Source organism: Larus michahellis, chromosome Z (genome assembly GCF_964199755.1).
Source record: "Larus michahellis chromosome Z, bLarMic1.1, whole genome shotgun sequence".
Taxonomy (NCBI): Eukaryota; Metazoa; Chordata; class Aves; order Charadriiformes; family Laridae; genus Larus; species Larus michahellis.
Window position 1 is genome coordinate 56,689,374 of NC_133930.1, and position 25,142 is coordinate 56,714,515.

Here is a 25,142-nt window from a genome sequence, read left to right on the forward strand (position 1 = left end):
TAGAGCTACGGCATAAAATAAATACAAACTGGAACGGCTCCTCAAGCTTCTGAGCTTGAACAAACCTGTGATCATCAGGGCTCAGAAGGGACTCTTCCAGGGAGAGCGAGGTGGGATCACCCCGGAGGTGCCCATCACAGGGCTACTTGTGCCTTACAGTTACGTTTATGGCCAGTGGCTGTGGCAGAATACCAGTGGCCAGACTAAACTGGCCATGGCTCTGCCCTGTGCTCCTCTGCTCCTCCACAGCAAAGTTAAAGGAAACCCAGTTGCCCCAACCATAACAAGTTGGTCTCTCTGCATATGAAGCTTTGCCAGTAAGTTTTACATTGTGAACATGGGAACGTTGTCAAAGCAAATGCTGGTTAGCAAGTGTTTACAGAAGGAAGGTAGTCAAACATCTTGTACAGGTGTCAGCAGCATTATAATATTCTCTAAGGCTGAAGAGAGTATGAACAGTTACTGGGGAGGCAGGAAGGCTGAAAGCAATGAAAAATTTTGCTTTTTCACTGGAAAGCATTATGATATTTTGAAACACAAATAATAATCTGTTGCACAGCCAACAAATTCAGCCATCCCTCGTCAGGCAGGGGAGCCTGTTGCTGAAATAGTGTGATGCGGAAACTGAGAAAGGACAGCCAAACCTAGTACATCCCAGTGCAAAGACAAACGCATCCCTTTGGGTAGCCTCCCCGAGTAGCCAACAGCGTTATTGACTCAGTATGTTTGGAGCCTAAACACAGAATAAAACCTTGTTCAGAGCTTAGAAAGTAAATTCCAACATGCTTCAGTAATCACCATCGATGTTGCCCCTAGTAGTTTATCAACATATTAACATAAAATATTCATTTTTATCAGAAAAGAGGAACATAACAATGATGGATGCTAAGCCCCAAAGAGATCCCTCATGCTGGAAGACTCCAGCTGAGATCTAGACATCAAACGGCACTGATGCCGTGGCAGCCTCCCAGACGCCCGATGTGCAAATCAAATTCACGCAGGAACCTCGAGAAACAGTTTTTCATATGTGTGAGCAAAGGCCTCTGCAGTATTTCTACATGGCAGGAAGCACATGGTGGACTCAGGGAGGCCAGTGGCAAAAGCCTGGGGAGGCAAATATTGCCACGTGGCAACTGCGAGCCCACTTCCCCAGCCCAGCAAAATCGGAAAGCCTTCCCACACCTTTGCAGGGGTGGGAGGACAAATCAGACCTGACACTCTGCTCCTGCCAACCATGAAGGCATCCACACTAGGACGTGCACCAGCAGACATTGAACACCATCGAGAAGGCGCCCAGTAAACAAACCCCTGTGTGCTGGCAGTGCAACATTGCCCATCAGACCATTTCTAACTGCTGTGGCAGTGGGAGAAATCATTCTGAGTAACTGCAGGATATGTGTTTCTAAAATTAATGGTCTTCAGCCAACCAATAGAGGGAAGATGTATCATTTTGTTGAATAAAGCCTGAAAGTTTAATCGCGGAGAACTCGAATGGCAAGAATTAAGCAAGCCTTAGCTTGTGCTTGATAAACAAGCACGCTGTACCCAAAGCAAAACCATGCAAAACTTTTCAGAGTTGCAGCAAGCTGGCTGTGGTGATAGCAGCACATAATTACCCTTCTGCTCATCCAAGCTTCAGAGTGAAAGAAACTTGGCATGTTCCCTAAAATTTCTTGTTAATAAGCGTGTCACAAGGCTGACCCCAATGTGACCAGGTCCATGTGAAAATCACCACTTCAGTTACAAAAGGAGTCACAGCTCCAAGAGTCCGGAAAGCATCACTGAAGGAAAAAGTTCCAGCTGCCTAATACCTCTTGTGAGCAGCTACTAAAGCCACTTATCTTCTATAAAACTCTGGGAACACATGCTCTAAATATAGAATAAACATTAGTAAAGCACAAGCGACTTTTTCCCCTCCTGCCTTTCACACCATTAAGGTTCTTGCCTCAAGGGCTCCCAGGTGAGCATCCAAAGGTGAAAAGGAGACTAACAGATACTTATATACAGCCAGGGTGGAGAACAAGGCTGCGGAACCACCACCACCACCTACTTCCATGCCGCAGAGACAACTTCTGCACTTGGTGGCGATGCCCTCAGCAGTAACAAAAACGCCACCTCCAACCTGTAAGTCACAGCAGGAGCGAAGGGCAGACAAAACGTGAGTCATCCAGGTGTACGGCAGACAGGGGAATGTGGGTGTGTTACCCTGTGGATCCAAGCCAATGTGACCTCAACTAAATTTCAGTGAATGATGGGCCTTCCCCTCTTTTATGTACCTACTATCTCTTTGGTCTCCAAAGGTACATCCATTGAGCCTACACACAGCTATTTAATCTGGGGAGTTCTCCTGGCAAGCACAAGTCAACATGCAGTAGCAGTGGTGGTGGCAGTGGTGTTCCTCTTCCTCTCTGTGTGAGTTTTGCTCACCATACCTTGGGTTTACTTCCTCCAACTAGCACTCCTACCACATCCAGACCCTTGCCAGACCCCCACAGTGTAACTAGTGGTCTGTTTGTCCACATTTGCAACCCGTTCCTATTCTCCTGCTGCCTCTAGAGCACACAACCCAATCACACTCAGGAAGGAGGAAAGCCCAGGGAGGAACACAGTTTGCAACTAGGTTAATTTGGAAATTCTTGCACTCAAATGCCGTTAAAGTGTTTGCCAGGGACTTCAGTGGAAGCAGGCTAGCTCTAACATCTAGCACACTCCCATAGGAAACCTGTGTAAACTAATTCGGTTGAACCGTTAGCACTCGGGGTGATTAACCGCAGGAGTCTCTGATCTCCCCTTATTAAAGAGAAGGAGAATGAAATCCACTGATTCATATCAGCTTAATATAAATCCTTGTGAGATCTGCAGTTGACTTCAGCAGCAGCAGGATCTGGTAACCTCCACGGGGGAAGAGCAACTCTCTTGCAAGTACACCCTTCTGTGACAGGGGAAAGCTGAAGGCATTTGCACTGTATTGCAACCAGCAACCAAGTCTGAAGGGTGCAAAGTTCCAGACTGTGGTGTGCAGCAGACAAGGGCACAGAAGCACTGCGGCTCTGAGAAGATTTTTATTCTGACGCCACTTTTGAATACTTGGCACTTGGTAGGCAGGCATGTGCCATCTTGTTTTAAACAGCTCCATCTTCACGTGTTAGGTGTGCTCAAGAGAGATTTGGGCTAGGGATAAGCAGGATTAAGGATGGCTGTAGTTTGACTGCAGAGATCGCTCTCTGACATGAGAGCTTTTCCCTTCCGTGGCTAAAATAGTGCTCTGGGGCAGCTCCAGGGGTGCTCAGCCCATGTCTGAGAGGCATATAACCTCTCATAACCTCAAACCCTGCTTTTAGATGCCCCAGCCTGAGCGAAGTAGCACATGAATATAGCTTTAGTAACACTAAACAAATCTTGTTTTTCAAGACACCCTTACAAGATTGCTTGGTGTTTTACATATGTTTTACAAGATACACTTTTTGAGATATGTGTTGTCCCGCTGCATCCATGTACAATCTTGTACCTAAGAGCAACTCCAGGACGCTAGACACAACGAAACAGGTGGCGAACGCAGCATGCCCGTTCTAGCTCTCCCTAACCCACCAGAGCACAACTGGTGCAACTGCTCATTTCAGTATTTCCCCCCACCCCGAGACCTCCTTAAGAACAAGGACTGCCTCTCACAGGCTACATGCTGCTGAAGGGCAAAAATCAAGCGTTGGCTCCTGTCCCGAAAGTATAGGAGTAGCATTTTTGGAAATGGTTAAAGGAACAGCAGCATTTCTTTTTAAATACCAAGCTACAACTGCGCCTGTTTAGGTCTGGAAAGAAAGTCATACACGAGGACAGCTTGGTTAGGATGAGGAAAAAAAAAAAAAGAAAAAAAAATTAAGTGGGAGAAGAGAACAAAGCCCTGTTTCAACAATGCCATTGTTCATGCAACTATAAAGCTAGGATCTATAAAACCATCAAGTAGAAACTGAAGTTGGCTGAAGCAGATAATGCATCACTAAATGCTAGAGCATCTTATAAAATTCTTAAGGCTGCAAAATGACAGAATATTTGAAAAGCAAAAGAAACAAGTTTCTCAGATGAAATCTTCAGATTTCAGTACTTATGGATGTGTTAGGACATAGACCTTGCACAGAGGCAAAAGGTGCTGAATGTCAGCCGTACAGACAGAGGTGATCCTGCAGCTACCTGAGCGTGCTCCAGCATTATCGAGACGGGACAATGTGCTTCAGGCACACGGTACATGCCAGTTGCAACATTGACCTTGGACCTCTCATCCAGAATCCACAGGCAGAGCAATGGAGGAGGTAAAAAAAAAAAATCACTGGTTTCATTGTAAAAAGTTTTCACATAAAAAGCTTCAGCTAAAGGATGACTCATAACTTTAATTTATCTTTAAATACTTGCTATTCACAAACCAAACATGACATTCCCTACTCCCTGTGTTACCTACGAACCAAACCAACAAAGACAGCTTTCAGTTGAACAAAGCATGCCTAGATGATAAGGGGTGAGAAATATTTTCTGCATCGTTATGTTACTTACACAGACTTAGAAATGGCACCAGTCACGGCACAGCAAACACATCAAAATGTGAAATTTAATAGCATTCCTGAAGCACATTTGGGAACAAAACGTTGATATTGCCACTCACTCTTGTTTTAAATACTGAAAAAATATGAATGGCTCTTGCCTGTAATTTGTTTTCCATGCTCAGCTTTATTGAGCATTACATACATCCAAATTCCTAGCTGACTGACATTTTAAACCAGCGGAAGAGGAATAATTTCTTTCTTCTCTTTACAAAGAGTAGTGAGAAAAACAGGTCCTATTCATCGAGCATTCATGTTGAAATCATCTTATTGCTACGCATTTGTAACGAAACTAGAGCAACGAGGTCCCTAAGGACAACTACAACAGAAATGGTAACGACCTGAGGCATGCAGCAGGCTCACTGCGTTTAACTGCAGCAGAGCGGGTGCAACTGAAGGCACACTGGGGACCTTACAGCAACACATCCCGAACGCACAGCTTTTGCAGACTCTGCATGGCCAGCCTTCCCAAGTTAGGTATGCATACCAGGATTCCTATCGGAATTTTGGCTCTTCACAGATACTGCCGAGTTACTGAATTCCCGGGACAGAGCAGGCTTCAAAAGAAACTCCATGTAGTTTATTGTTAAAAGGTGTTTCATGCACGCACTCCTCATTCCTTGAGTCAAGTTTATTCTTTGCAACATTACTCAGTTGATTTTCCTTCCTTCACATGGAAGTTACTCCAGCTTATGTGAGAAGCTCAAGAAAACGAAGCTAGAAATATTTCATGCTGAAAAGACCACCACAAAAAAAAAATACTAGAATTTGTTATCTTTGAATATGCAAAATCTAGTGTCCCCAACAGATACACTTCCTCTAACAATTAATTCAAACTGAGTTATCTTAAAAATGGTAAATTACAATTTCATCATGCAGGCAGGATAAGTGGCAATTTGATACTCAAAGCAAAAATTTTCAGTACACCTTTTTTTTTTACTAAAAAGAAGTGTTACATGGCACTGCACTTATACAATCCTATTTTTCAGACTCCTAAGACTACAAGCCTTCACTGCCCTCCTCCCCCTCCCTTGCCTTGGGAAACTCAACCACTAACAAATACCTAATAAACTTTCTTTGGACATATCCATGCACAGAAGAAAATTAGAGCAGCCATTCAGATAAAATATTTAGGTTTATTTAGAACTTATTTTCAACTTGAATATGCAAAATACAAATTCCAACAAAATGTTCATTTTTACTTTGTAGTCTACAAATATACAAAATAGAAGTTTGCTTAAATTTATATTACATATTTATTATGTAAAGAACTATATAGAAAACATTTGTTCTGCTTAAGGCATATTTGGGAATAAACCATTGTACAAACTATTGCACATCGAAACCACAGTGCATTACAGACTGTCTGCATAAAGTTATTTTCTTTAAAAAAAAAGAAGATAAACCAGGTTTATTTACCTGATTTAGGTCATAATTGGCGATCGGAAGACAAAAATATTTCCTTGTCAGATATGCAGCAGTTTGAGAACTTTGGCTTCCTGTTTTTGGTACCTCTAGAACCAACAGTCACTAAGCACCATGAAATAGGCTTTTAAAATAGAATTCTGTACCTGAATTTTTCCTCCTCTTTTAACATCGTAATGGCTTTTAGAAGGAAGAAAAAAAAGGAAAGTACAAGATGACATTTACATCTAATATTGCATTGAAAGAAAATTAAGGGAACGTCATTTCCCTGTGTAATATCCCCACCCTCCGAACTACACACAGTCTGTTTAACCCTGATATCCGTGACTTCCAGTCACTCCTTGGCATTTTGTAGTCCGGAAATAATTCAAGTTGGATTTACAAATGGAATGTTAGAAGATCCAGTCATTGACCCCAACGTTTTTGGTTCTGTTTTCTTTTAAATGTATATATATATAAAAAAAGTTGCAACGTCTGTATGCAATTATCCCTCTTTTCCACTCTTTAGAAGACTTCACCTTGATTATCTGTAGTGCTTAAACTGTGTTCTCCCCATCTTGCGGAAGACAGTCCTTGCGCTGTAAATACTGAATCTCTACAGCAGTTGGGGAAACATCCACGGCTTCCAATTAAAAGTGCCTCTTCATGTGTAAGGCAAGGTGGTCCGACCTGGAAAATGCTCTGTCGCACCGCTGGCATTGGAATGGGCGGTGGCCTGTGTGTTTTCTGTAGTGACGAGTAAGTTCATCGGATCGGGCAAACTTCCATCCGCAGCCTTCCCAGTCACAGTGATAAGGTTTCTCACCTTAAAAAAAAAGAAAAAAATGAAAATAAACCACATCAGTTAGGGCTTTTTTTCATGGCTACCACTTGTAATACCTTTCTTTCAAGAAACACTAACACACATTGTCCTGAGTAAGAAACGGGGCAGTGTCAAAGAAAATGCAACAAGCTACTTGAAGCAGTTGCAAGGAAACTACAAGGACTAACAGAGTAAGACTGTCTTTTCAAGATGTACAGGTACTACAAAATCTTGGCGTCACTGAAATCTTCACTAAAATGCTCATTTTCGCCGTTTGTCTTCCACACAAGCCTTCAGAACACACAATTTCAGATAATAATAGAGTGTATTTTTGCCGGCTGATGTATACTATCAAATAGCAACCAGAAATAGCTCAGCAGACAAAAAGTATTTAGATAATTGTAGGTCTCAAGAATTAAAAAAACAGCTGGAAACTGTTTTCATTAGCTCAACCTGATTAAGAACTCTAAGTGTCTTCACTATAACAAAACCACTGTTGACAGCAAGACAAGTTTCCCTGACAATTACAAACTCCGGTCCTACACATACCGGAGACAGCGCTGACCAGCTCGGGGCAGATGGGAAGCGCCGTTCACTTGACTGACTTTTTCTCTTCTACTGCCATTAGCTGGAGATGTAGCCTAACTACTGCACTACCAGTAGTTTCTCCCTTTCCCATCTCCTCTTCAGGAGAAAGTTCTGAATCAAGTCCACAATCCAGGGATTTAAATTATGCAAATTCCCAGGTTATTTAATCACTGTTACGGAATGCCTGCACTGGCGAAACCACGCACGATGTACCTGCTTTCACAAGCTCAGTTACTGCAACACCACACTCAGCTGCAAGGTTGAAGTTTGAACTTGGGCTCAGCTACACACTTCAGATTTTATCCGAATTCTAGCAGTAGCAAATCAACCATTAAACACTGCCAGTGCAGGGGAAGATGTGCTCCTATGTGTAGGTGAGGCACCCCATCAGCACTGCCAACACAGCCGAAAGCCCCACTTGCAAGGGACCCATCACAGTTTTGTCAGAAAGGGAACAGCAGCTTGCAGAGGTGCACGATCTCTTACACTAGAGCAAGCCAAGAAAAGAGGGGTGCGCGTGTGAAGCATTTAACCACAAGCAAAGAACGCATATATTAGAGAGAGGTCTGCTCCCTTCCCAGAAGTGGGCCGACAGCATCTAGAGCAACAAATCCCAGCTGACTTCCAACTACCTGCTAATTAGCTAGCTGCACAGCAAGAGAGGAGCAAAAAACTTTGCTTTGGCAAGAAACCCACCCGCTCCCACATCTGAGTCATTCTGAACCATTAAGCAAAATGCCGAGCCAATAAGCAAAGACTGCACAGGACTTGACGTAGCCGAAGGGGGAGGAAAAAAAGCCCAGAAACCCAGCAGAGAAGGGTTATAACTTGCTACTTTTAGCCCTCCTCCTATACTCCCCCCTTTTCACTGTCCACGGGGCTACCCCCATGCCCCTCATGCTGGGGCATCTCACTGACCCGGCGCTGGGACTGACCTGTGTGGGTTCTCAGATGTGCTTTGAGATGAGAGCTTTTGGTGTAGGTTTTACCGCAGCCCGCATAGTCACAGGTGTGTGTGGCTGTCCTCTTCCGAGGCCATGACCTGCGTCCCCTCTTGGGCTTGGTCTCCTCAGGCAGGCAGCTCCCCGGCGGCATCAGCTCTAGAGGCAGACAGGGACGAGTGAGCACCACCACGGCCAAAGCCAAAGCAGGTGCCCAAGCGTGCCCACTGCCAAAGCACAGGGACTCACCTTGGTACTGGAGCGTGCCAGGCGGCAGCTGCTCGGGCAGGAAGGTGGGGTAACCAGGGGCCGGGGGGTACCCCGGGGGCAGTGGCAGTGGTGGGTGGCTCAGCCCCTGGGCAGTGGGGAGACAGTCTCTGCTGCTCAACATCTCCTCGGGCCCCAGTGAAGGCGTAGTCCGGGTGGGCAGTGGGCGGCCCATGGAGAAGTCGTGCTGGGGAGCTCCTCGGGGGCCGCTTCCATGCGGCGGAGGCGGCGGGGCCAGGGTGCACGGCGGGGCAGCCTCCTGCTTTATTTTGGGGCACATCCGCGGCAGGGGGCTGTAGGGGGCCCCGGGGCCCTCGGTGCCGGGTGGCGGGGCGGCAGCCGGGGGGCCGCTCTTGGGGCTGAGCCCCGGGTGGCTGTACTCGCCCACAGCCTTCACCACGAACTTGCCCTGCAGGCTTCCCAGAGGCGGCAGGGCCGCCGGCGCCGGCAGGTACACCGGGTCCAGGTCGGGCCGCATGAGCTCAGCCACGAAGCCTCCCGAAGGGGACACGTCGGTGATGTCCGCCAGGTTGAAGGGGGCAGCGGGGCCGGGAGCGGGGGCCCCGTCGCGGCTGCCGCCGCCGCCGTAGAGAAGTCCGGCGGGCTCGGGCCGGGGCAGCGGGTAGGCGAAGGGCCCGGCGGGGCAGGGGCTGGCGGTGGGGGCCGGGGCGGCGGCGGGGGCCACCACCACGGCGGCGGCGGGCTCCTGGTGCATGAGGGAGTTGGAGAGGATGAAGTCGAAGTCCAGCAGCTCGTTGAACTCCTCAGCGTCGCGGCGGGGCCCCAGGGCGGCGGCGGCCTCCAGCTCCGACGGCGGCGCCTCCACGGGCCGCGCCGCCAGCGCCGGCGGCGGCCGCTTCAGCTGCGACAGCTCCTCCCGCCACCGCTGCGGGGAGACGGGCACAGCTCAGACCCCGGCCCGCCGCCCCGCCGCGCCCGCCCCGGACGGACCCCGCCGCCGCCGCCACCCCCGCCGCCCCAGCCCCGGCCCCGTCCCGGCCGGCCCGCGCCGCCGCGACGCCGCTACTCACGTTGCCGGGGCCCGCGGGCCGCGCCGCCTTCTCGCGGCCCGCGGCGCCCGCCGCGAAGGTGGCGATGGAGGGGAGGAGCGTGCCGCTGAGCGCCATCTCGCACTCGCCGGGGGGCTGCCTGCGGGTGGGGAGAGCACAGCGGCGTCAGGCGGCGGCGGCGGCGGCAGGTGGGGCAATGCCGGTCCGGGGTCCGCGCCCGGCACCCACCGCATCCGCGCCGGGGCGTCACGCCGAGCTGCTGCCGCCGCCGTCGCCCCGAGCGCCGCCGCGGAGGAGAGGGAGGAGGAGTGGCACGAACGCGCCGTCCAGCCGCCGAGAGCCGCTGGGGCGGTGCCGCGGGAGCGCCTTTCCTCAGTGCTTCACCGGCGACGAAGGTAAGCGGGGCGCGGGGCGCTAGCGGCACCGCGGGGAGGCGGCGGCCGCCGCCCGGCAACGCGGCTCCGGCACCGGCAGGGCGGCGGCGGCACGAGGTGCTTCCCAGGCAGCGGCGGCCATGGGGGAGCCGGGCGGGACGGACGGACGGGGCGCGGTGGTGCCAGTCGGGAGGGAGGGGCCGGGACGGCCCGCGCTCCGCTGCTGTCGGCGCTGCTCCTGCCGCCACTGCCGCCGCCGCGCCCCGCTCGGCACTGCTCGCGGCCCGCCGCCGCCGCCCTTCTTATAACCTCACCTCGCGCGCGGCCCGCCCACCGTCGCTCGGGCGACGGCGAAAACAAACTGACACGTGGGGGAAGAGGCCGGCGCCGAGACGGGGAGCGGGGGGGGTGGTGGTGGTGGTGGCTCCCGCCACGCCCCGCCCCCGCGCCGCGCCCCGCCCCGCCCGCCCGCGCCGCGTGACGCAGGCGGGGCGCTGACGCCAGCGCGCGGGATGCGGGACTGAAGGGGGGGGGGGGGGGAATGCGGGGGGAAGGGCGAGGTCGGGGATACCCGCGCGGCGCGGGGTCTCGCGCACCTTCGGCGCCCCGCGGCAGAACGCGGAGTGAGACGTCACGAAATGACGGAAGCGGCGGGCGGTTTTGGGGTCGGACGGGAGATCGGAGGGTCCCGCCCCTCCCACCCCACGCCGGGGGCAGCGGCACCGCCCACCCCAGAGCGGGTCGCTGGGAGCCGCACTCGCAGCTCCGCCGGGCGACGCTGCCGGGATCCCGCCGCCCCCGCGGGAAAGAACTGCTTCCTCATGGCTAATATCTAATAGCTAAGCTCTCACCTAAAGTTAAATGAAATTAATTAGCCCCAAAGCCCGACGGTGCCTTTTTCTTATCTTTTATTTTGTCTTTTTCCTGTCTTCCATTTTTTATTTTTTCTTTTTCATTTTTTGCCTTTTTTCCTTTTTAACTATTTTTTCTTCTTTTTTTTTTCCTTTTCCCTTTTTTCTTTTTTCTTTCCCTTTCCCTTTTCCCTTTTTCCCTTTTTTTCTTTGCTCCTTTTTTTCCCCTTTTCCTCTTTTTTTCTCTCTTTTAATTTTTTTTTCTTTTTTCTTTTTCTGCCGTGCGCCCCGACGGCTTTACACGCCCTGGGTTTGTTGCCGCTAACGGGCCAGTTTTTGGCTGAGGGGCTTTTTCCGTCGCGGGGCGCCGACCGATCCGGGGAGCCGGGTCGAGCGGCGCCGGTGCCCGCGGGAAGGCGGCGGGTCTGGGGCTGCAGCTGCCCGGAACCCCCGAGGGTTATGCATCGCTGCGGGCGCGATGCGGGACGGGTGCGATGCGGGACATCTTCCGAAAAAAAAAAAGAAAAAAAAAAAGAGAAAATTACAAAGCAGCCCCAAAAGGCAGCAACACTCCACGGAAACCTCAAAAGAACGGAGCGGGATCGCCGACGGGAGCGAAGGGGGCGCGGGAGCGGCGGCCCGGCTCCTCCAGAGGGCAATGGCGAGCCAGCGCCGCTCCCCCGGCCGCGGGCAGACCCGCCGGGCTGCCGCACCGGCCCCGCAGACGCCCCCACGACCGTGACACCCCTCCTCCCGGCCCCGCGGCCGCCCCCACGGCCGTGACACCCCCTCTCACCCCCGGCCCCGCGGACTCCCCTCCGCCGCGGTGCCCCGGCCGCTCTCCAGAACTGGTCGGGCCGGAGGGGTGAAGTCCCTGCCCTGCGTAATTTGCAAACATGAGCCTGAGTAATTTATGATGACTAAATTAAACCCTAAAATAATAATAAAATGGCCCGGCTTTATTTTAGCAAACTGGTTTTACCAGTTTTGCGTTGCAAATGTTAATTATTAATAACTTTGGCACTAGAATTTTTTTCTTTTTTTTTTTTTTTTTTCTGCACAAAGTCCTCATCTTGGCAGAAGATGTGCCAGGAAGCACCGGTACAAAAGGGATTAGTGTGGAGAGATGAAGGCTGGCAAAATACCAGGAGGATGCCCAAAGACGCCTTGTGAAAAGGGACAGGAGGCACCTTCCCCAAGCAGAGGTGCACGGCTGGTGGTCTGTGGCGCGACAGCCTTCTCAGACGGCCGTGCTCCCCATGTCGCTGCCAGTTCCCGACTGTGATTTTTATCCAGGGCTCATGCTCTCAGTCTCTTTGACAACCACCTCAGGAATTAGCATCCAAACCCAGCAGTAACGGTTTTGGGTCTAAACCTCTCTTCCAGCTTAGTCTCGGGAGAACCCCCCTGATGTGGAAACTTGCAGGACAGTTTTTTCCCCATCAGTTGTTTTTCTTTTGTTTCCTGTTGGTGTAAGTGTTAATTTATGGATCTCCTAAGCAATGCAGTATTTTCCAGGTCCAAATTCCAGAATCTCTCTCAGCCAACATCAAAATTATAAAAAAACATCCCTTATTAGAAACAGGAGAACAAGAAAGCTTCAAAAGCAGATAAGCAATCAGATCTCTTTGAAATAAATGGCAGAACTTCGCCAGTTCCAGGATGAGAAGGCTTGAATAACGCGGTCTGAAACAGTACAGGTTGCTTTCACAATCTTCCCTTAAAATAGTCTTGGTTGCAGTGTTTCTGGGTACTTCAGATGGACACGTGCGAGCTATGTGTAAGTTCATGTTAAAAAGATGTGGCCCACTTTCATCTGAGTCTTGATTTTGAGTTGTGTAAGTGTTGGCAGGGTGCTTAAAGAAGTCTATGTTTGCAGGCATCGATAAGTTCAATGCTACCTGCTCTTGAACATCCCGCATAAAGGTCAACACATTTTTTTTTTCACTAATTAAGGCACAAGGCAAAAAGTTTTTTTTTCCTCCCTTAAATGAAAGGAAATATGATTTAATGGTCCTTGGTGTGGAAATGAAATGCATTAAACTTGCAACTGCTCACAGCTGATGCTTTCCCAGCCTACATAACAACTTAAATGTTGTTTTCTTAAGACAGATTTAATATGCCTTCTCTCACCAGCCGACCATTTCCATTTCTCCAAGTCTCAGTTTTCTCCAAATTTCCCAATTTTCTCTAAAACTTTCCTTCCACTAACTCAGAACACAGCATGTTTCTGTGCTGTTCAAAGCTGACTTGAGGGATTGCTTAATTCAGATAGAAAATTGCACAGAATTTGTGTCCCTCTTTGCCTTGGGATGTGCAATGACATTTTTCCAGATTGAGCTGTGCTTGGACAGAAAGAAGTCTGCTGGAGCACTCGCCGTGCCGGGCTGCTGTGGCCTTTGTGTGTTTCTCTCCTTCCCTGGGTAGAAGAAGGAGGTTTCTTCCACATCTACCACATCTTATTGTGAGAGCGGGGTTGCCCTAGCCTTGCCACAGGTGTTGTTCACCCATTTTGGGAAAAGAAGAATTATGACCCCATGCCGAGGACTCATACCAATGGCCAGTCCAAGCGGTAGTTCACTGCCAAGTGTGGGGCAGAGTAAAATGACTGCCCAGCAGGGCTGATCATGAGGAAGCCTTCGTGTCTAGCCTGAGCCGGTGCTAAACTGATCACCTGCGAGTATAAACCCCAAGAGACAGTAAAAAGCCAAGGTGATGAAAGAGCACAGGTTTTTGGAGCAGAGACAGTCATCAGGAAATGGCATCCCACATTAGAAACATTAAGAACATCAACAACAACAAAAAAACAACAGTAGAACTGATTGTGCCTGAAACAAAGACCAACCTGTTTATCTTGATATGTTTATTTTAAAGCCTAAGTTTGGAACTCGATTTTCAACGAACTGCCTCCCAGGAGCCACAATGTGCAGCTTACCTCCTTTGATTTGGTTGTCTGCGACAGCAGCTGATGGAATCAGGGACTGCACACTTTGGGAAAGATAGCGTCACGCCGTTGTCGGGGTCAGACAACAAGGTGCTTTCCTGGCATCTTTGGGATCGTGCTTTCTTATCTTTGCAGCATGCTGCACAGATAGCCTATGGGGCTGGGAGCTGCCAGCCCCCCCGCTCCAGTGCTGGCATAAAATAACACAAGGAGAAGTGGGAAGAAGCCCCTGATGCTGCGTTATACTTAATAGCACCCTTGTGGCTACTTAAAATCAAAAGCAGTGATTCCATAACCCTTGGCGCTGTGCTGGGCTTTGCCCTAGCAAGGTCGCTGGAGAGCAGCTGGAGGTGGGTAGGCTCATGAGAGGAAACGTGGCATCTGGAGGGTGTCTTACATCCCAAGCAACCCAAATTGAGTCACCTCCGCTGCACGGCGGCCGAGAGGGGGACGAAGTGTGAGAGGTCTTGCAGACGCCTGCTGTGCAAGGCGTGCTCTGGGGAGGTGTGGTGCAGTGCGGGGGGTTCACCCTCCTCCCGCAGGATCTCTGCACACCCAGGAGGGTGAGACACTCCAGAGCCACAGCCACCAAATAGCTTGCCCGGGCTCTGCCCAGGGACACCTGCCTTTTGGGGATCTGTTTTCTACCATGTGTTGTATACCCTTCGTAGAAAAGTGCAATGAAGCTGAAGTTTCATTTACCTGTTCTTGCACTGGGTACTTTACTTTTGTTAAACAGAAATAAAACCATGCTTGGTTGGCAGTTATATTTGTGGATTATTAGCACGGTGCAAAGGGCATATTTCTGAAGATTGTGGGCAATTCCAGGCAGGTTTCAGGCAGTAGCAAGTGCATACATACACAGATGGCACATGCAGACTTAAGATCATAAACATTCATGCTGAGAACGTGCCTGTGGTCAAACATGTTTTCACCTGCGTTTTGAAAGCCCAGCCATATCTTGTTGATAATTTTTTTTACTGTCCTACATGAGCGAGTTCAGAAAGACCCAGTGATGTGTATGGTTACCATCCAAGAGCCTTGGGCTGCTTTAGGTCAAGCACCCTGTAGCGAGGTGCTGTAGGTCCGTGCTTTGATCTTTCGGTCCCTTGCAAGAAGCAGCATTGCTGAAGTTGTCATCAGCGCTGATGCCAGGAGGTCTCCAGACTATGAGCCGTTTTTTCTGTTGGGCAGCCAGCATGCTTTCATACCCCAGAGGAAAGGGGTCTGCTTGCAGGAGAGAGCTCTGATGATGACTTTTACTGTACTTACAGCACATCATCCCCGTGTTTCTTCCTTAAGAGCCTGGAACTAAGCAAGGCTTAACCTCAGGGGTCTGAGTTCAGGTAGTTGATTCCCAGTGAATTTACCCCAGGGGGGTAACTCCTTGTGAGACTCAGGCATCTGTTTCCAGAAGTGCTGATCCTCCTGTCAGGTACCATTCCCTCAGCCTCACCAGCCCCTGGCAAAGGCAGCCAGCAGCCTCACACAATTTAACATCACCCAGGATCTCTTGCATGCAGCAGCTCTTCTACTTTCAGGCAATCCAAGGCGGTGTTGCATTTCTCTAAGAGGCAAACCACCTTGAATTGTTTATGGAAAAGAAAGAGCTTCATACTTTTTTTTTTTTGGCCAGGCTTAGGCATCCTTGCTTTAACGGGTTTGCCCCATCCTTCATTGTTTTAATGGGTTTGCCCCATCTTTGAATTCAGATGTGCCCCAAACTTTAACAATGACTTATATAAGTGGCTCCCACAGTGGGACTGGTGCAAACAAGAACTCCACAATAAGCATCCTTTTCAAAGTCCTGCATGTAATGTGGGGACACTCGCACACAGCGAAGAGGATGAATTCTTCTTCATTTGTTTGTTTGTTTGTGATTTTTTGCGTGCATGGGGCTGATTCATTGTGTTTTTTCCAGACCCAATGGAGGAGCCGAAGAAAAATAGAGAAAACTTGAAAAATCACCAGCTGTTAGCTAACCAGAGGATGGTCCCCATTGATGGGTGAGAGATTTGGTATATCCTGGAAGATGCAAGGAGATATATGGGCTAGAAGCCCAAGTTGCTTTGTGGAGCTGGCTCTGAAGAAGCAGCCAGGTACTGGGATTACTATTAATTTACCTTCCTGCACTCTCCTTGGGGACCAGATCCTCTGATTATTTTCAGTGTGAAATATTTAAGACACTGCTGTCCAATAGCCTCTGGAAATGAAAAGATACTTTTAACTTCTCTCTCTCCCTGGAATAATCTCTTTTCCGCTGCAAGAAGGGGTTTTACTCTTTGGCCATCTCCCAGCCCCCTTGATCACTGTGGAAAAACTATGTGGAAGAGATCTTCCCCTTCCTCCCCATCTCAGGCTCTTCTTTTTCAGTCTTCCTCACCTTTTAATTAGTAATCTTTAACCAAGAATCTCTGCTAATAAAAATGAAGCATTTTAGTAAAGATTCGGCTTCCCAGAACTTTCCCAAGCAGTGTCAATATAAAATACATTTATTCCTCTCCTGTTTGCCTAATTCTGGAATAGAGCGATGTTATTAACTGCCCTTGCTCATTTTAGTTTTCTCATGGTTGCTGAAGCTGATGGCAGCAGTGAGACCTTGGCAGACCTGCCTGTGGACCTGTGAAGATGGCACACTTGCTTCGTTGTTTGGGATTTCTTTTGCACATATAAGGACTGGCAACATGATGCTCCTAAGGAAGCTCTAATACTGCAGAAATTTGTAAGTAGATCTCAACACCTACCATGGAGAAGTCAGCTTTCACTGCTGGTGGATTTTTCAAGCCCTTTCTCCCTGGTTAAGCTCTGAGTTTCTTTTGTTTGAGTAAAAGTGGTGCTTCTAAGGAATGTAATCTGAACTGATAACGTGCTTCCTAACAAAATATACATTAAGGTGCAAGATATAAGAAAACTAGAAAATACGAGATAGCTGCTTCTACTGCATAATGCATTTTAATTTGCCTGAGGAGAGAGTAAGAGGAAGCTTAGCAGTAAAGTGATCCTGAGTTTGACATTAAATTTCTGTTAATGAGCTAGGTACTCACAGGACAGTAAACACCTCTGCCGTCTTTCCACAGTTCCTCCCACGCAATCTTGTGGATAAACTGACCTGGATAGCTGATTCACCCAAGATGTCTTTCTAAACTATTTGCCATGCTGAAGTCAAGAACATCTGTTGTTTCCCTGCACCAGCACCCAGCAGAGGAACTGATTAGATAAATATTCCCCACATTTGAACAGGAATAAAGACATTGTAGGAGAACACTGGGAGAAAGGATCAATGCTGCCTGCTCTGAGAATAAATACCAGGCTTCCACATTGTTTCCGTGAATGCCTCCAGCTCTGCTTCAACATTAATGGACCAGCAGGAGCCCATTACTCTATGATAACAGTCCCTTGCTCTCTTAATGAGAGCAATATGGCAACTACCCTCAGATTTTTGACATAGATGCTGCGTAATGATGCTCCGATGGTTTGGCTCCCTTGCCAGTTTCGGTGTCTCCGTTACTTCCAGGGAGGCTTTGCCATGGACAGCAGCGCAGCTGGGACCCTGCCTGGCAAGGGGCACGTGGATGGCTGGTGGCACAAAATGTTAACTGCCCTGGGAAACACCTCACCATGGATGCCCCATGCCAGCAGAACAGTCTAGCTGCAATCATTGCTGAACGGGAGATCCACTGCTCGCTTCGCAGGCTGCCACGAAGCACATTGTGTTTGCAGGGCACTGAGATGTGGGGACGAGGAGTGCCATAGGAAATCAGTAATGAGGAAACATGAGGAAATTAATAATACTGCATTCTGAGCAGGGATTGAATAGCATGCAGTAATTGAGGCCTGGGGCCACACTCTGCACAATGAGGAAGAAACAAAATAAGGAATAGCTGCTCATTAGGGTCCAGATTCAGCCGGTCTAAATTCCACCTAAGACTTTGTGCCAAGTGTTTCCTACTGGCAGGCTCTGGGCCTTCGTGGATGCCAAGCCAATGGGAAGCTCTAGGTGGAATTTAGGTTAGGGCTAAATCTGTCTGCCACTGAGGAACATCTGCCTTGACTGATTGGTGAGGCAGAGCTGCTCTGGAAGATAGCTTTTGATCCTGTAAGGCAAGAAAGGGGCCAAAAGACGGTGACATGGGCAACTTTAATTCTGGCACATCCAGTTTGTTAGCACACAATGTTGTGTGCCTGATTTTGCAACATTAATGTTTTCACAACTATTTTTTTTTTAATAGGAGGCATAATACCATCCATTTGTGGAGAAATGATACAGCTAAACTTAAAAAAGAAGTATTTGTTTCTGAACTCCTTTAAAGTTTCCTTGAGATAGTCAGCTAAACTCTTTATAGTGTGGCTATGGTACTTAAGAGAACCACTGCAGCCAAGGCTATGAATAAATGCATAAGTAATTAAGACATAGTACGGTATTTACACCAGTTAATAATTTTGGAGCTGGCATCCCATGAGCAAAGACACACTCATTGTCAGCTGAATCTATGGTTTTATCCTCAGAAGTCTGATTGCCAAAGAGTGCTTCTATTGATAAAATCTTCTACGTTGCTTTACAATCCATTGTCTTACACAATAGGCGGTAATGACTCAGTGGAGGGCACCTAACCTACCAGCTGAATTAGGCATATAGATCTGTCTCCAGAGGGAGGGAGAGAGAAAGAGTGAGCCTAGAAACCTATTTAAAGCACTAAATCACCTCTGTATTGAGAGACCATAGGGTGAGCTTAAGGAGGCTGGTGGGCTAAGGCTGGGAACTAGAGGAGTTTGCATGGCCGTTCCCCAAAAGGGAACTGGTTTGTGCCACAGGACATATCATGGTGCTGGCAGCTCTGGTCTTCAGTGCCAGAAGTAATTTTAAAAGGTAAGCTAGATTTTGCTGTGACTAAAATCTTTGCAACCAGATGGTGACACCTTCTCTACGCTCGAATCCACCTGTGTGCATCTGTGGCTCCATGTTTCATCACCTAAAAGGGGGCTTGTCCTGCTCTGTATTTTTTTGTAATTTAGGCCATCACAAAGGGTGTTTGTGTAAGTCCTGTGGCTCCTCCTCTGAATGCTCGCATGTCTGTCCCAGAGATATAGTGAGATCCTAAAACTCCCACTCTGCTTTGGTCATGAACAAATGAAATATTAGCAGGTGACTGGACTGTAAAGAAAAGGAAGACATCTCTTAATATAATGGAGTCTTAATTCACTTAGTGAGGTCCTAGCAAGACCCATCACCTGGAGGTGAGATCTACGTGAATTCAAATCAGAGCTCATTTTTGGAAGGTGGGTAATCAGCTGTTGGACCTGCCACGGCATTCAGGCAGTTCTCCATCACCATAAGCCTGGGCAGAGATGATGTGCCTAAGTGGGAAGCGGTGGGTGGGAGGCTTGTAGTGCAGCTCTGGGTCTGTTGGGGCAGGACATCAGACCTGGAAGGTAGTACAGGTCCTTTGAAAGGTTTTGAAAGACTGCAGTTCCCCACTGCCATCTTTTAAATGGGCATGAGGTGCTGGTAGGTAGAGATCTCTTGGAAGTTAGTGTATGCAGTTTATTTAATATTAGAGAGAGAAGAGATTCACTGAATCCCAGAGCCCCTCCTTTGAGACTTTCCTCTGTAGGTAAGTCCTGCCAAATTGCGGAAACCTCATCATTGCAAATCTGTTCCACTTAATATTTGCAGTTTCTCTGTAAGCTTTTCCTCCAGGCTTCTTCCATGTTTCTCTGGGCAGTTTTCACTCTCCCAGCTTGTCCCAGGTCCACATTTTCTTTACTTTTTTTTCCCTCTCAAATTTTCTCCAGTTTCCTCTTCTGTTGATAGCTAAACATACCTGTTTGAAGAAAGCGCTTCCCCTCCTGTATATCAAAGCTGTCAGGCTTTGTGTAAGAGGAGCCTCCGTGTCTGCTTGAAGCCGTGGGTCAGACAGAGCCCCTGATACCCTTACAAGTACCCTGCCAAGTAATGCTGACTGAGTTCCTTTACATTTCCTTCCCTTTGGAAAAGACTGGCTTGATTCTCAGCAATCAGTTTACCGTGCACAGGAAATGAGTGGTAACATCTCCATCCGTGCCAAAGATTTTAGAAGCCCAGAGAAGTTTTACGGTATGACTACTGAAACAGACCCAATGTGTTTCAGGCATGCAGAAGGGCGCACATGATGTTCCTTAAGAGCAGCCTGGAGCACTGTTACATGGTCAGCTGTCTTCTTGGTTACGGTGGAAGCGTGATGTGCAAAAAGACTGTAGGGTAAAGAAGATGCACCAGGGCACACAAGCTCCCTCCCCATCCCAGTTCTTGAGTCTGTCTGCTTTACAGTGACTCAAAAGCTGTGGGTTGCTAGAATTTCCTTTAGCTTAATAAAGGACATGACAAGGAAGCGTCTCCAGACAGTCACTCTGAACTGTTCTAGACTCAGTTTTCCTCCATTTCTGTGTTATATCCTTTGCATCGTTCCAGCTCACTCCTCGGTTTTGGTATTCACAGCCCTCTGGCTGCTGCAGGTGTTTATCACAGCAGTTTTGTTACTGCCAGTTAGCATGCCTGCTCTGCCTCTGCTCATCACTGCAACCTTCAACACAGCTGCCGTCAAAGGGACATAGACACATGGCTCTTCCAGGGCTGTGGAGCACCAGACTGCTATCAAAGCCACTAACTCCTTTCTCTCCTAAGCACTAGTGTTTCACAGAAGGTATTCTCAGCCATCTGTGCCTCCCTTCTGCACAGTTAATGTGAATACAGAAGATACTTATCTAACTTTTGTGTCCCATGGTGTTATGCGGACACCCTGAAAACATGAGCCTGAAGAACAAATGTTTAGTTTTCTGGCCAGATGCTTAGCAGTGGTCAAGGTCCCAGTGCGTTGGAAGCTCCCAAAGTCCTGAAGCAGGCAGCTTTAGTAGTTCAAGGGGTCACACAGAAAATGTAAATACCTTGAATGAAATATTTAACTATTTGTATTTAATTTAAGACAAGGGCTGTGTATGTAATGTTGTTTGGGAATGGAGGATGATTTTAGTGCTGTTACATTTGTTAAAATGTGGCTTGTGTCAGTTCAATGCTAATTAATTTTGCCTATTTTGTTAGCTTATTCCAAACTTGTGTTAACTTTGCTAGTACAAACAGCACTTATTTAGTCATCAGGAGCAGCCTCCATCCTGCTGGAGAGTTTATTCATCAGCGAACCCTTTGCCTCAGACCTTTGGTGTGCAAGAGAAAGCAGGACATGAGGGAAAACTGTCTGGTTTCTGCAGCTCTGTACGGTCCTTGCCATCACCTGCGCAGGGATGACCAGCTCCCACGTGCATTTACCACTGTCGTGAGTTACAAAATGTCTCCTGATCTACCACAATCTGCATTATTAGTCTTACCTGGTCTTGAACTAAGCCAGTGTGAGGGTGTTTTCTTTTTCCTTTCATGGTTAAGGCCCGAGACTTTAGACTAAAGACCACATGTTGCCATGGCTTGATAGACTGATGGTCATTTACCACTCTCTAGTGAGCTTGTTACTTTGGACCCCATTTCTAGAGCTTAATTGTCTCTGCATGTGTTGTGCTATGTGTAGTGTTGTGAGGAAACGAAGCAAGCTTTTATTGTTATAGGAAAGTGATTGCATGGCACTGCTTAGAACAATTTTAAATGTGAGTAGACACAAGAGTGAAAAGACAATGAAGAACATACTACCTATGATTTCAATAACTACTTTTTACTGACATTCTGGAGAAAACAAAAACTTTCCAACATACACAGAAGTCAAGTCACAGTGTTGAACCTGTGAGTCACAGTCATCTCCGTGTCAATAGACGATGGACTAAGCGCAGACCTATGACTTCACTCCAGGAGTGAGCCATTTGTGGGGGGGAACAAGCTTACTCAGATGCCAGCTTCCAGCAGTGGCAGGGAAAGGCTAAAAAATAGGCTGTGAAGAAGGTCCAGCTTCTTCCTTCACCCACACATACCCTGTCTTGGAAAGTCTTATCAATGCCCTATCTCACGGTGTTAATCTCTGTTTTTTCTTGGACCTGTGTCCAAGGAAATGTGTTAAGTGAAAGACATGAGATGGGAATGGGATGGTGCTTTGCCTGGTCAATCTTTGGCTGAGATATTCTGAAATCAGTGAAGCTGCACTGATTATTAAGAGAAGCTGGTCAGGCTGGTTGACACTGATTTCAATGTCAGGGCTATTTCTTTTTGCTGAAAACAGGGCAGTGAAAAACTGGAGATGAGCAGTTGGTCTTCCTCTCCAGCATCCCACAGGAATCCTGCAGGTTCTGCCAACCCTACCCCCATTCTGTGGTAGACCTCCCTGCTCTCTCCATGGATTGGCAGTGTATGAAAACTGATGCCAGAGTGAAGCCTTTTGTATTTTGTTTCCACACCTTACCTTTTCAATGTGGTAACCAGTCCAAGAGTGAGTGTGAGGTGGTTATGTACATGAGACCATACAGAAACAAAACCATAACTTTGGTGGATGCTCCCCTGCAGTAATTTCTTAATGTTTACTGGGAGCTGCGTAATGCATGTAAAATAAATGACATTTAAGTTTTAAGTTTCAAAGAAATCTGAGTGGACCTTACAGTACAATATCTAGATCTTGACTAGAAGGTGGTGTTAGAGTCCAGTTCACGTGTGTGAGCTTCTTGACAGCTGAGTCTTCCGACAACAGAAAACTGTAGAGCTGCAGTTGAACAGTAATGAGGTCTGGAGGCACACAAGTCTGAGCTGGGCTCTGTCCTTGCTTCACAGAGTGACCTTCTGGGAAGTGCTTGTGCCTAGCAATTCCTCCCTCTGAAAAGGGGATTTTGGTACTCAGGCACCTTCCAGCCCTACCAAGTGCTATTGCTGCGCAATGCAGTCTGTGGGTATCAGTTGTGTACCCCCAGTAGGACAACATTTTCTGCTGGCTCTGGGTTGGAAACAGGCTGGAGCTGCAAGTCCTGAGCAGAATCAAAAGCCACAGGATGTGTCAGTCCTGGGTTGCCTTGCCTTGCCTCCCCTTCCCTTGAAGACTAACTTTGAAAGCTGGAATTTGGTTTTCTGTTTCCTCAAAGTGGAAGCATGTTTTAAGCAGTGCCCTTTTTTGTTAGTTTGCTACTGTATCTAATTAGAAGCCTTGAAAATAAGGCATCCTGCTAAATTAAATGCCTTCACAGTGCCCTTGTGAAATTGCTATAGCTGAGTTAGAATTTCTAGCCTATTACCCTGCAGTTGGACAAGCAGATGGTCTCTGCTTTCCCTCCCCAAGCTTTCTGCTTTACAATTTTTTTTTCCTGGCTCTCGTAACAGAAAGCACCTGAAAGCTTCTTTACAGATATTTGCTGTCTTAGAGAAAGCGATCAACCCCCTTCCCTATGTCTGTATGTGCTGCAGTACCTGGGGACACTGCAGCTATGTTTCAGTTACATCTGAAGTATTTCTCACTCCTTTCCCACTGAGATATTATTTTATCCCAGATTTAACAATGTGGGGTAACTTCCATAGAGTAAGACCACACTTTGACTGTTTGTTTGTTTGTTTTCACGCTAAATTGACTTTCTCAAGTCATTCATAGGATAGGTGTTTGCAAGATGAAAGCCCTTTCCTTGATGAAAAGAATACACCATACAAGTCTGATAATTTTTCAAGAACAGATAGTTCAGCCCTAGTTAAATATACTTCCCTGGCAAAGCGTATATAGCCTTTATTGAAAACTGATCATCATGCCAAGTTTCAGTTGTTAAATATGAGTTTGGATTGTTCAAGGCTAAAAGAAAGTAATACTTTTTCTTGGCATGCAAGCATATCAGAAACATCCATGCTAAATGTAATCAGACATGAAACAAAGACAGAGAAAAAAATGAGCCTGCAGAAAAAAATAGACTTCCCTCACTTGAAGAAGAAACACAGCAAGTTCCGGCATCAAAGAATTAGTAGTTCCAAGGTTGTTAACAACCAAAAATAGGAGAAATGCTAATTCCAGGTGAAAGGTCTTGTGTTATTTCTAACTCTGCCATAAATAGACTGGTGTAGGATATAGTTAGTTAGGCCAGAGCCCTGTTAAAATCAAAGCATTTACTGGATAGCTGGAGTGGTGCTTCTCACGGTGCCAAAGAGCCTCTTCTGGTGTTTCCATGTTGGGGTGTTAGCAAAAGAAATAAGGGCAACATGAGCTTTTTTCCCATTCAGTAGCCAGAGATTTGCCTGAACCTGGGGAGCTCTGAAAGCAGCCTGTGGACACCTGCCCTCTGCTTCTTGTCTCAGTTTGTTCCCAGGGCTTTGGATTCCCCTAGCAGACAGCAGCCCCTGAGCGTACATTAGCCTCTGCACGATGGGCAGCCCAGCAGGACCATGATCATCCCCAGACCCACCACAGCAGTAAGAAAGGCAACTCGCACAATTTGGTTCACTGGCATTTAAGCTGAACTTCTCACTTCCTTGTGTTTACTTGCTGTGCCTTTGTTTTCCAGCCTGGAAATGCTGTTTTCAATTCTTTTTGTGCCTATTTGTGCATTTAGCTGTGTTGGGATCAAATACAAAATGTAACTCCAAATGCCGTTTTGCACCCTGAAAATCCACGGTAGGCCACAGCAGATACAAAGCAAGACGGTAGAAAGTATCCTTTGATCCATTTTCTCCAACATTTTTTCTGATTTCTTTACCCTGCATAAAATGGGTCTGCTAGAGTGGGCTACAAAGCCTTATACCTTGTGTTAGAGGGAGAGTTTGCTTACTCTTCAATGTTTAGCTTGGTTGTGGCTGGGTTTTTGCATCAGCCTGAGTTCCTCTGGTAGACACACGAGTCAGTCATAAGCCCATGGTTTTGACAGTGCAGCCCACCCAGGCTTCACCCAGATGTTACCTCCGTTGCAAGACAAATGCCTGGGATTGGTTTTGCCTCCTTGTGGATATTTGTGTTTGGCGTTGCTGCCCATGTGTGGTCAGCAGTGCTGTTAAAGACTGACCTCGTCACCATGGGTGATGTGTGTCCCTTGACCCTAGGACAGACCTTCATGTGGATACGGGACTCCTGGTTTAGATAACAGCTTCTGCACCTGCCTTTTGTTCAACACGGGCACAACGAGTGAGGTGTGAGCCCCGTCTTGCCCTGCCACGCAGTCAGGAGGCAGCTGGGGTTGTGCCTGGGAGCTGGGAAGCTGTTTAAACATAGACATCGTGTCACCACTAAATGCAAAGTCAGTCTGTATGGCTTTACCATTGTGGCCGCCTGTGTCTTGGAGATCTGGAGAAGCTGGTTGAGATTTCCCTCAGAAGGTAAAAAGACGACCCAGTGTCTTTAAAGGAGTAGGAGTGAGATGCTGAGGTGGGAAAGGAGTTGTTTTCCTCACTTGGCTGTAAAGCTTTACAAATACCAGCCAGACTTAGT

At 47.9% G+C, this 25,142-nt stretch overlaps 1 protein-coding gene across 1 annotated transcript; it reads right to left on the reverse strand.

The window, feature by feature from the left end:
* Positions 1 to 5,705: 5,705 nt before the first annotated feature.
* Positions 5,706 to 10,259, reverse strand: KLF4 (KLF transcription factor 4). The gene is given in 5 exon segments (XM_074570539.1): positions 5,706 to 6,819; positions 8,340 to 8,504; positions 8,595 to 9,498; positions 9,644 to 9,766; positions 9,769 to 10,259. Coding segments are annotated over 5 exon segments (1,455 nt in total). The 5' UTR covers positions 9,856 to 10,259; the 3' UTR covers positions 5,706 to 6,643.
* Between the last annotated feature and the right edge of the window lie 14,883 nt (positions 10,260 to 25,142).